Source organism: Hylobates moloch, unplaced genomic scaffold, assembly GCF_009828535.3.
Source record: "Hylobates moloch isolate HMO894 unplaced genomic scaffold, HMol_V3 SCAFFOLD_4, whole genome shotgun sequence".
In the NCBI taxonomy this organism is placed as follows: Eukaryota; Metazoa; Chordata; class Mammalia; order Primates; family Hylobatidae; genus Hylobates; species Hylobates moloch.
In genome coordinates, this window is record NW_026652279.1 from 7331736 (window position 1) to 7343763 (window position 12028).

Sequence of the window (12028 nt, forward strand, 5' to 3'; positions counted from 1 at the left end):
TTCAATTTTGTTGCTTCATCTTTTGGCCAGTAAAACAGGGTTGCTATTACCTACATTTCCTTTGCCAGAGAATTAAGATAAACTGAGCCCTAAGTGGTAAAGTGTGCTATGATGCACATACAGCTCCACTACATTATGGCAACGCTAAAAATAACCTGAGAATGAAAGAGTTTTATTTCTTCATTTCCAATGACCCATGAGCCTCCTAAAACGTACAGGGAAAGATGTCTACCCCCACCGCAAGCACCTGTTCATGAGGTCATCTCTTCTCAAAATACCGAAGTCACTGAAATGTCAGTGGCAGGAAGTTCTGGAACATACAGATTACACGAGCCCATTTCCCTGCAGCACATTTACATCATCATCAAGAGAATCCATTCCCCAAATCCACGGCTTCCTAATCCATTAGCACAACAGGCTGGTGGAGAGCTTGGCTTTCTCAGTCACATGGGCCATAGAATCAAAATAAACACAAATGTGGCCAGAGTAACATAAGTCGAAAGAATCCCAAGTAAGCCCCAGTCTACTCATGTTCAAAGGCACACACGCTTCACCACACTCCAAAACAGACCTCTTCTGAATTTCCTTCCTATTTTATGTAGGAAGTGTAAAATGAATTGTTACCTGTTTTCTCTTTTAGTAGGAACACCATTTCTGCTTTCCAAATTCCTGATTTACTGCTTTCACAGCCATAAAACATCAATGCCAAGGGGCTTTATACAAGCAAAAACAAACATGATTTTTCCACTGTTTTTAAAAGACAGAGTTCGTTTTTGCCCCAATTCCTACAAAGTGGTAAGCTTAAAATCAAGCCATTTAGCTCACAGTCAGGTCCAATAAATCAGTGGAAGAAATAAATGGGAGAGCATGCCAAAATGTAACCATGGTAACACCACAGATGCATCAAGAAATGGTGTGCTCATTTGCTTCATCCCCATTTCTTAAATTGGAATCTAAGTAGGGGAAAAATTACACAGAGAACAATCATGATTCTGCAATTACTGATTTCTGCGAAATTGTATTCAACCTGCTGTACTGTAACTTCAGAGGCAGCTACAGGGCAGCTATGAAAACAGCTCTAGATGACATAAGAGGTAAAAAGACCAGACATGCCACTTACTGACCCTCCCTGTGACTTTGTTTCTTCATCTGTAAAATGGGTGTTAAAGACCCCCAACTTCAAAGGGTTACTATAGGAGGAATGCCTGACAGTGCAGAAGAGGCAGGGCAATGGTGAACTCAGGAGACTCGAAGCCCTGATCACCTTTGGCTTTGATTTCATTGGCTTCCTCATTGCCTCAGTTTATTGATTTGTAAAAATAGAATGATAATCCCTGCCCTACCCATGTGACTACCATTAGGAATTATTATTAATCCAAAATATAAGAAATTACTACGAGATTATTACTAGGACTACAGTTTACAACTTCAATGCTGAAAGACTAAAAGAACTGAGGACCACAAGTTCACATTAACACATCATCACAACCTCCTCTCCGTCAAATGCAGCTTAGCCACTCCATGGACAGAGGCAACCTTGGGGCCCTGTCCCACGTTACTTGTAGCAAACCTCTTCTCCCCTCAGAGCCTCTGTTTTATTAATGAGCAAAATGGACAGCCAGGGGCTATTCTAGAATCTGATCTATGGAGGTTATCATCTAGAACTATAGTCTAAGTCCTTTCAAATCTACAGAATGCCTTAGATTAGTTCTGCTTATTCTTTTACAGTAGTATCAGAAAACATTAGCACTCTAGCATATCATTTCCAAGGTTTTTTTTTTTTTTAAAGAAAACCATTTATAGCAAACAAATCATAGAAATAAACAAGGTACCTTGAACATTAAATTATTCCTCCTTTCTTTTGCTAGTTTAAAAAATGATATGTCTAGGAAAATAAATTCCAAACTTTGAAGGACTGGGTGACAGAGAGGAGAAAGGAAAATTCTAAGTAATAAAACCAGAATCATTCTTTCCTCGTATTTTAAAAGAAATTAAACAACGAGGAACACAGTGTGCCACAGTACAGTGATACTTCACTACAACGGAGCTGCCAATTTATCCACCTATAGACAGACAGACAGACAGACAGACAGACAGGCTGCCTTTCTTTACACAGACACTGTGCTTTCAGCATTCCTATGTTCTGTGTCTTGTTTTTTTCAGATTTGGTGTAATCTAATGGTTTGGGGGTTTGGATTTTTTTATCTGTGGAAATCATTTCTTTGAACAAAATTATACATAAAATCCTGACTTAAGAATCTGATGAAGTTGGCCAAAAGGAGAACCCTGGAAGGAAGAGAGAGCCCACTGGGGTATTCCCTTCACTGGGGGTCTCCACAAAGGTCAGTCCGAACGCCGCTGGCCAGGTCTACTCAATTAATAACAGCAAAGGTTAACATTTATGGACGCTTACAGCACACCATTACCTTACAAAGTGCCTTCTGTGCCTGATCTCACTGACTCCTCATAGCAGTTCCAAGAAGCTAGTATTACTGACATGTCCTTTCCACTAATGTGAAAAGTGGGCCTTACAAAGGTAGATAATTTGCCCCACATTGCAGAGCCATGACTGAAACCTGGCACACCACGACACTGTGTTATTGAATTATGATTTGCTTGAGTTAAGGAGTCACTCAGTACGCCAGCCACCAGGTGTTCCAGAACCAGTTGTTGAGATCTCCTTTCTCCCCTGGACTTTTCACACACACACACACACACACACACACACACACACACACACACCCCCAGCAGTGAGATGCCAAAGTCTGGCTACTTACAAGGCACAGCATGGCGGTAAAGGTTATCCCTTATGGTCTGCTGGAGCTCATGATCAGGAGACCCCTTCTGGAACCGCTGATTGAGAAAATGTCGCAGGTCCTTGTTCAGCCTTCCTCCTGCAGGAAATACATAAAATAGACATACCACATCAACAAAAGGGCCTCCTAAAAAAGGAGTAGCCAAGAACTGATTGCAAGAAAGCCACAGGATGCAATTCTAGCCTGCCATCCCCTAGTCATTAGGAAGATGTACTTTAGATTTTCCTCTGCAGGGGTGAAGTCAAGCAAGAATGTCATAAAGATAAAACAGCACTGGCAATGCATTAATTTGGAGATCCTATCTCACATAATAATAGAAGGCCAAAATATCGAAGTATTTAAGGTAGGCGATTACATTTAAATATGTGCCAGACACTTGTAGACATTATTACTAGAAGCGTAAATTACTGAAACCTTAAAGAAGATAATCCAGCAATAACTGTCAAATCATAAAATGTTCTTTGACCAGGGATTCGAATGGTAGGAATTTACTCTACAGGTATACTTGTAATCTCTTCAAATTTCCATGAGCATTTACTATAGCTTTTTTTATTTTTTTAATTTTTATTTTTTGAAATGGAGTCTCATTCTGTCACCCAGGCTGGAGTGCAGTGGTGCAATCTCAGCTCACGGGAACCTCCGCCTCCAAGATTCAAGCGCTTCTCCTGCCTCAGCTTCCCGAGTAGCTGGGGTTACAGGCACCCACCACCACATCCAGCTAATTTTTGTATTTTTAGTAGAGACAGGGCTTCACCATGCAGAACAGGCTGGTCTCAAACTCCCGGCCTCAAGTGATCCGCCCGCCTCGGCCTCCCAAAGTGTTGGGATTACAGGTGTGAGCCACTGCATCTGGCCCTACTATAGCTTTTTTTATGACAGTAAATAAATAAAAACAAAAACCTGGAAACAACCAAAAGGGAGCAATTAAAGCACAATGAACCCATATAACAACTACTTTGCATAAGCTAGATTTTGATGGGTTGATATTGGGAGAAAATGTGTGGAACTGTGCATAATGTCTAATTCCTTTTCTGTAAAACTGAATTTGGAAAAGGAGAGACTGGGTAATAGGAGGAATCACAAGAAAGTTTTAACAATAATTTCATTTACGAAAAAGGACTTGAGCTGGGGATAAATAAGTAGGCTTCACTCTTCATCACACAGACAGAGAGAGAGACATAGACATACACATCTCCCTATCCTGGGTTGCTTTTCAAACACTAAATGTATGTTGCTTTTGTTGTTGTTGTTGTTGTTGTTGTTGTTATTGTTAAGCATAGTTATCTAAGTGAGTCTGTGTTTATTTCTTTGCAATTCTCTACACTTAAGAGAACAAAAGAAAAGCTAAAAATATTATATTATCACAAAAATGTGTCATAGAAAAGAGACACATTTTAAAAAATCATAATCACAAATTACAGTCTACAGGATCAACAGAAGGCTTGTAGATCAACCTAACTAGCATTCACTCTTAACGGAGAAAGATGCTTCAACGACAGCTAAAAATAACTAGGCTGAGACTGTCTTTCCATTTTTAGACAAGATACAAATTAGGTAAGAGCATTTTTAGCCTTAGAGAAACAATGCAGCAACCCAGGAGTCACATGAGCTACAAAACTCATGTCTTCAAATGATAACTTCCCTATGGTCAAAAAGAGTAAATCATGAGGATGACAGTGATGGTTAAGATGATGATATTTCCTACCTAGGGCAGGAAACTACTGATCTTTACTTTAATATCACGTTCAATATAAGATTCCAGCTACACCTGCTCATTTTGAAATAGATAATAAAACCCAATTTGAGCTATTTTATTTGGTATTATATCTACTGTTTCAAGTGGCCAAAAGGAAAATACATATATTCAAACCAATCTTAGGTCATTCAATCATTCATCAAGTATTTACTGAATGAAGACACCCATATGCCACATGAACCCACCCCCCAAAAAAATCAGCACAAGGTTTGAACAGACAGTTCACAATGGAATATATGTGACTATTAAGCATATAAAAAGATGTTAGACATGATTAGTCATTAGAGGAAAAATAATAAAATCACAATGAGACCCCACTAAATAACTACTTGAATAACAAAAATTAAAAAGATTGAAAATATCAAGTGTTGGCAAGGTTGTAGAGAAACAGGAACTCAAATGTACTGTTTAGCAAGCATATAAAATGGTTCGTCCTCTTAGGAAAACAATTTATCAATATCTTAGAAAGTCATACCTTCAACAGCCAAGTGACCCAACAATTCCACCCTTACTTACATGAGAGAAAAGAAAACAAGTCCACAAAAAAAAATCTTGTAGATGAATCTTCACAGCAACTTTACTTACAAATAGCCAAAAATTGGAAACAACCCAAATGTCCATCAAAAGGTGAATGAATAAGCAAACTGTGGTATAATCAAGCACTGGGGTGCTACACAGAAATTAAAAGAAACTACTAATGCATGCATTAATACTGATGAATCTCAAACACAGAATGTTGAGCAAAAGAAGTCAGACACAAAAGATAAAATACTGCATGATTCCATTCGTATACAAAGTTTTGGGATAGACTAAAAAATTTTGGAACAGACTAATTTATAGTGAGAGAAAACAGTTTAGTTGTTAGAGAGAGCTGAAGGTAGGTAAAAACTGACTGCAAAGGGCATAAGGGAATAAAATCTATGATCCATGGGTCTTCTCCATTGGAAATTGAGAAAACAGGATGAAGGACTTCTATACGATTTCTATATATGGAGGACTCTATACACGGGGCCTCTATATTATTTTTTATAATATCTTGTGAATATATAATATTTTTAACATCAGCTTTTAAAATGGGGAGCACAAGGGAAGATTCTGGAGGAGATGCCAATATAATATTTTCTTTTTTTGAAATGGAGTCTCATTCTGTTGCCCAGGCTTGTGTGCAGTGACACAATCTCAGCTCACTGCAACCTCTGCCTCCCAGGCTCAAGCGATTTTCATGCCTCAGCCTTCTGAGTAGCAGGGATTATAGGCATCTTCCACCACGCGCAGCAAGTTTTCACATTTAGAGATATGAAAGTAGAGAAAGGGTTTTACCATGTTGGCCAGGCTAGTCTCGAACTCCTGCCCTCAAGTGATCTGCCCACCTCGGCGTCCCAAAGTGCTGGGATTACAGGTGTGAGCCACCACTCCTGGCCCCAATATAATATTCTTGATTGAGATTAGTAACATTGGTTTATATATTTGTCAAAATTCACAGAACTGTATACATAAAACAAGTATGTTTTATTATATGTAAGCCATACCAATAAAATCGATGTCAAAAGCTTAAAATATATACAACGACTGGATGACTGGGTGAGTACCATGTGTGAGTCAACGTTTAGGTTGCGTAGTTCTCTCTTTAGAGAGTTGAAGTGAAGGAAAAAGAAAGTAAATCTAGGTAGTTAAGCCAGACGTGCCTACTTCTGAATCCTGCCTCAAGTTTATCAGCTGGTGAGTCTGAGCACAGGGCTTAATCTCTGAACCTTGCTTTCCTCAACTGTAAAAATAGAACACTGATGTAATATTAGCTCTGTCACAAGATTGTTGTGAGGATTAAATGGGATGATACATTCAGACAGTGTCTGGCAAAAAGAAAACACTCAGTGAAAGATGGAAATTATAATTATTATGTTGTTGAATGGACGATTGTTGAGGTGAGGGGGCAAAGAAAGAAAATCAGTCCAAACATGAACTCTTACTCTTTTTTAAAAAAATCCATGCAAACCAAATGTATTCTATTGGCTTAGAAATAGCCAGAAACAAAATATAGACCTACGGACACTTGGATGAAAGGATATTCTAGTGTTTCTAGAAGTGAATAAAAATCTACTTGTGCTAAAATAGTGTGGACCTACGTAAACTTATTAATAAACATTTAGTGTGTGGTTAGTGTATTCCAGGCATTGTGCTGGAGCTGAAGATCAGGAAATGAAATCAACTAGTAAGTCACTGATATGTGATCTCTCTACCTGCTAACTCCAGCTTGAGGTATAAGGCACTCTAGAAATTGAGTAAAAAAATAATGTTGACCAGCAAAATTCCCATTGCCTGCAATGTAGGGTTTTAAATTTCCCTTAGGTAACAAGAGTTCTTGACATTAAAAAGACACTAAGAGTTATCATTTGAGCCATGGCAAAGATGTCTATGATATCCAAAATGCTTAAATCAAAAGCAACATTCCAAAGGAGTTTTCAGATACACTATCTTTTCAACACATATATAACAAAGATTTGTACATCCTTATGGATCATAGGTGGTAACTATCAAGATAAACCAGGGGCATATAGATTGGAAACCATTTTACTTTTTTTATTTTTTTGGAGACAGAGTCTCACCCTATCACCCAGGCTGGAGTGCATTGGTGTGATCATGGCTCACAGTAGTCTTGACCTTTCAGGCTCAAGCAGTCCTCCAGCCTCAGCCTCCCAAGTAGCTGGGACTACAGGCATGCAGCATTATGTCCAGCTATGTTCTAAATTTTTGTAGATACAGGTTCTCGCTATGTTGCCTAGGCTGGTCTTGAACTCCTGGGCTCAAGCAATCCTCCTGTCTCAGCCTACCAAACTGCTGGGATTACAAGTGTGAGCCACCATGCCCCACCTGGAAGGCATTCTTAAGTATAAGCTCTTGGTTTACACCTAAGCTTATATTCAAACTAGCCAAGGTAGCTAGGGTTTATGGTCATCAAACTAAAACTCCCCTCTACTGCAGATGTGCAAAAAGGCAGAGTTTACTACGCTGCCAGTTAACATTTACTCTGAGTTCCATGACATTTGGACATGAAAAGCCTCAACCTTCACATTCTATTAAAAATACCGTACATTTTGGCATCTAATCTCAAATTAATTGCCAATTATTCAAGAGACATGTCTATAAATTGTCTACTAACTGTCAAGGGTAGTGAGCCAATAAAATAAGGTGGAAGACAGTTTGTCATAGCATCTTCACTTTCTTTGAAATTCAAGATTTGTTTTGTAAATAGAAAAGAGAACATAGTCAGAAATACAGTCATGCACTGTATAGCAAAGTTCCAGTCAAAGCCGTATGTACCATGGGTCCAAAATTACAACACTATTTTTTCTGTACCTTCTCTATGTTTGCATATGTTTAGATACACAAATACTTACCATTGTGTTACAAATGCCTACAGTATTCAGGAAAGTAACATGCTGTGCAGATTGTAGCCTAGGAGCAATGGGCTATACCATATAGCCTAGGTGTGTAGTAGGCTATACCAACTAGGTTTATGTAAGTGCCCTCTATGATGTGTGCATGACTAAATCACCTAAGGCCACACTTCTTAGAATGTATTCCAGTCGTTATACAACACAAGACTATATGTAGAGCTTTTTCCAAGACAGGGGTTCAGAGCTTATTGTAAGACAATTTCATATTTTAACTGAGGAAAATGGGGCTTAGATGCTCTCTTGATTTGCCATTATTTTATATTTCTGTATTTTTTCTTTCTTTTTTTCTTTTTTGAGACGGAGTCTTGTTCTGTCCTCCAGGCTGGAGTTCAGTGGCGTGATCTCGGCTCACTACAAGTTCCGCCTCCCGGGTTCACACCATTCTCCTGCCTCAGCCTCCCGAGTAGCTGAGACTACAGGTGACCGCCACCACGCCCAGCTAATTTCTGTATTTTTAGCAGAGAAGGGGTTTCACAGTGTTAGCCAGGATGGTCTCGATCTCCTGACCTTGTGATCTGCCCACCTTAGCCTCCTAAACTGCTAGGATTACAGGCTTGAGCCACCGCACCCGGCCATATTTCTGTATCTTATCTATACATCTGGAATTCTGTGTCTTTTAAATTTACAGCAATATAACTCTGCTTTTTTCACCCATATGAGTTTACAGAATGTTAATCATGTTTGATGGATGTAATTTTTCTTATTTTTAAATGTTGTATAATATTCAATATTAAAATAATCCAAAATTTATTTATCCTTCATAGACAATTAAGCTATTTCCAATATAAACAATGCTGCTATAAATGTCACTGTAATGCCTCCCTCCCCTAATTTTTTTTTTAGCAAATGTGTGAGGTTTTTCTCTCTAGATTATCTAAACCTGAAAATGGATGTAGATATCTTCGACTTAACATTTCTGAATTCATCCCCAAAATGGTGGTACCAATTTGCCTTTCTATATATAGTTTTGGCGGTCCTGCTTTCCCACACTTAGGCCAACATTTGCTATTGTCACTATATTTCAGGTCCCCAAGACCACTCCTGATTGGATGATTCACTAGGAAGATTCGGAGGACTCCTTATATAGTTGTACTCATGGCTACGGTTTACTGCAGCAAAAAGATACAAAGTAAAATCAGTAAAGGAAAAAGCCTCACAGAACAAAGTCCAGAGAAAATCGGGCATAAGTTTCCAAGTGTCGTCTCCAAAAGGCATCACACAGGACATACACACATTCCCCAAAGAACCCATATGAAAAGCTGCCCACCGGAGAAGCTCCTTAGACACCCAGGGCCTGGGAGTTGGTCATGTAAACAGCCTTTGCCTGGCACAAAATAAATCTCCAGACTCTCGGGAAAAAAAAGCATAAATGATAGCATTTGGGCATACAGTCTAGACATAGTGAGCCACTCTTACCGGTTATCAGAATAGAAGAAATTCCCTGAAATGCAAGTTCCCAGATGCCAGCCAAGGGCCACATTAGCATTCCATCCAGCTGCCACTAACTCTTTTCTGCACATTCCAACTTTATAAATGTTTCCCAATCTACTAAAGATAAAATGATATCTTGGTGTTAGATTAATTTATAATTATTGATTACAACTGAGAGTGAGCATTCTATTATAGTTTTTAAATTGTCTTTTATGTTTTCCTTTCTGTGACTTGCCTGTTCACATTTCTTATATGTTTTCCTATTAGGTTATCTAGTTATCCTTGATAAAGAGATATTCTTATATATTCTGGATAGGGTTCCTTTAGCACTTATTTATGGTATAAATTTTGCCTGTCATTATTTAAACATAAAACGATCCCCTAATATAACTAAGTTGTGTCGTTTCTCTAACTTCTTCTCTCACCTGCCAACTCTTACCAGCAGCATCTTTTCAAGGTGATGGATGATGAGGGGACCCTGCTTGGACTGATCTCTATCTCCTAGGATAGAGATCAGAAAAGGAATGTTGCTCAGTAGAAAGAGTCTTTGTGGTCAAGAAACCAGGTTTCCCAAGAGAACACTTTTGAGTCTTCTTAATGTATCCATCTGTGACCGAGAGGGCAGAATACAGTTCGCCGTGTGTACTGCATGTGCTCCACAGCTACATCCACATCCAGAAGGTCAAAGAATGGTATTTCATTACAATTAGAATTCACACTTTAATACAGTTCAGATTTTCAATGCTGAGGAGAACTTGCACAAGGATTTTGAACTCATCACACTTTCAGGTGATTCTGCTTTAGCACACAATTTCTTCAAAAAAATGATGACAGTTGTAGGAAAAGTCCATTTATTAGGGCAACAACAAATGGTTTGTACTGCAGTGGTGCTATTACAGCCAAAAAAAAATCCATCATATCAGCACTTCAGTTTTCTAAAGAATAGGATTTTTTAAACACAAAATTATAAATTGAAAAACAGATTAGCTTGTTTTATAGTCACTCGAACTTACAATCCAAAACTCATTTAAGTGAGCTTTATCTGAAAAGGATGTTTGCTACTTGTTTTTTCTAATATATTTTTCTATATTTTTTTCTTATTGTAAAAGCAATATAAATCACTGGAGAGTTACCCTTAATAGGTGCAGAGTTTCACTTGTGGATGCTGAAAAACTTCTAGAAATGGATGGCGGTGACGGATGCACAACAATATAAATGTACTTAATGCTACAGAACCACACACTTAAAAAAGGGAAAAATGGTCAACTTTAGGTTATATCTATTTAACCACAATGAACAAGCGATATGAATTAATCACAAGATTTTAAAAATATACAAACGTACAACAAACAAAGTTAAAATCACCTGTGACTTCATTTACAGCATAATTAATATTTTGGTATGGTCTCCTCTGTATGCCTATGTACCTATAAACATACATGCACACTTATAATACATTTATACATTTGGGGAGTTTCATTCACTAATTCAACATGTATTTATTAAGTGCCTAGAGCTAAACACCCTGTGAGCCCTGAGGATGAAACAAGGACAATACAGAGCCCCTGAGCAGCAGGGTACATGCCTGCTTTAGGAAGGATGAACGGACATGACCTCCAGGCAGAGACAATTGTTAAGGTGAGAACTAACGGAGAATGAGAGGCTAGCTAGGTCTGCAAAGTGTTGGGGAAAGACTATTCCAGGCAGAGTAAACGGCATATGCAAAAGTTTCAAAGTAGGAAAGAGGTTGGTATGCTAGAGAAACAGCATGAAGCTCAGACAGAGGGTGGCTCAGGTTGCGGTTAAAAAGAGAAGCACTAGTGGATAATGAAAAATGTGGTATCTATACACCATGGAATACTACTCAGCCATAAAAAGGAACAAAATAATGTCTTTTGCAGCAACCTGGATGAAGGTGGAGGCCATTATTCTAAGTGAAGCAATGGAAAACCAAATACCATAAGTTCTCACTTATAAGTGGACGCCAAGCTATGAGGACAAAAAGACATACAGAGTGATTTAATGGACTTTCGGGATGTAGGAGGGGAGACTGAGAGGTGGGTGAGGGATAAAAGACTACACACTGGGTGCCATGTGCACTGCTCGGTGACATGTGCACTCAAGTCTCAGAATTTACCACTGAAGAACTCATCCATGTAACCAAAAACCACCTGTAACCCAAATACTACTGAAATTTTTAAAGAGAGAGAGAGAAGCAGTGGCCAGACAATTCTGTGCCTTGTAGGCCATGATAAAGAGCTTGCATTTTATTCTACATGTGTAAGAATGCACTGAGAGGATTTGAGTCATGGAGGTAGAGGACGTGGTCTAAATATCAAGGTTTCTTTTGCAGTTGTGTAGTGTATACGCACACGCAGGGTCATGTGTAGAGGCGGAAGTCAGAAGAAGCCAGTAGAGCTGATCACACAAGTCCTGAAGTGGCCTGGACTAAGGGGGTGTCTGGGAAGAAGTACAGGAAGGGGCAGAGAAGAGATGTAATTTAAAACTGGAACTGATACGGTTTGGTGACATGATGAAGGAAGACACCACATGCTATGGAGTCAAAAAGG

General features: G+C 38.8%; 1 protein-coding gene across 12 annotated transcripts in view; it reads right to left on the minus strand.

Annotated features, from left to right (window-relative positions):
* The window catches only part of MAGI1 (membrane associated guanylate kinase, WW and PDZ domain containing 1), a 685843-nt gene that overhangs the window by 258178 nt on the left and 415637 nt on the right, over window positions 1–12028 (minus strand). For all 12 annotated transcript variants that reach the window (XM_032149445.2, XM_032149449.2, XM_032149448.2 and 9 more), the window contains exon 2: window positions 2778–2894. In XM_032149445.2, coding sequence (XP_032005336.1) covers window positions 2778–2894 — 117 coding nt within the window. The remainder of the gene's footprint in view (window positions 1–2777; window positions 2895–12028) is intronic.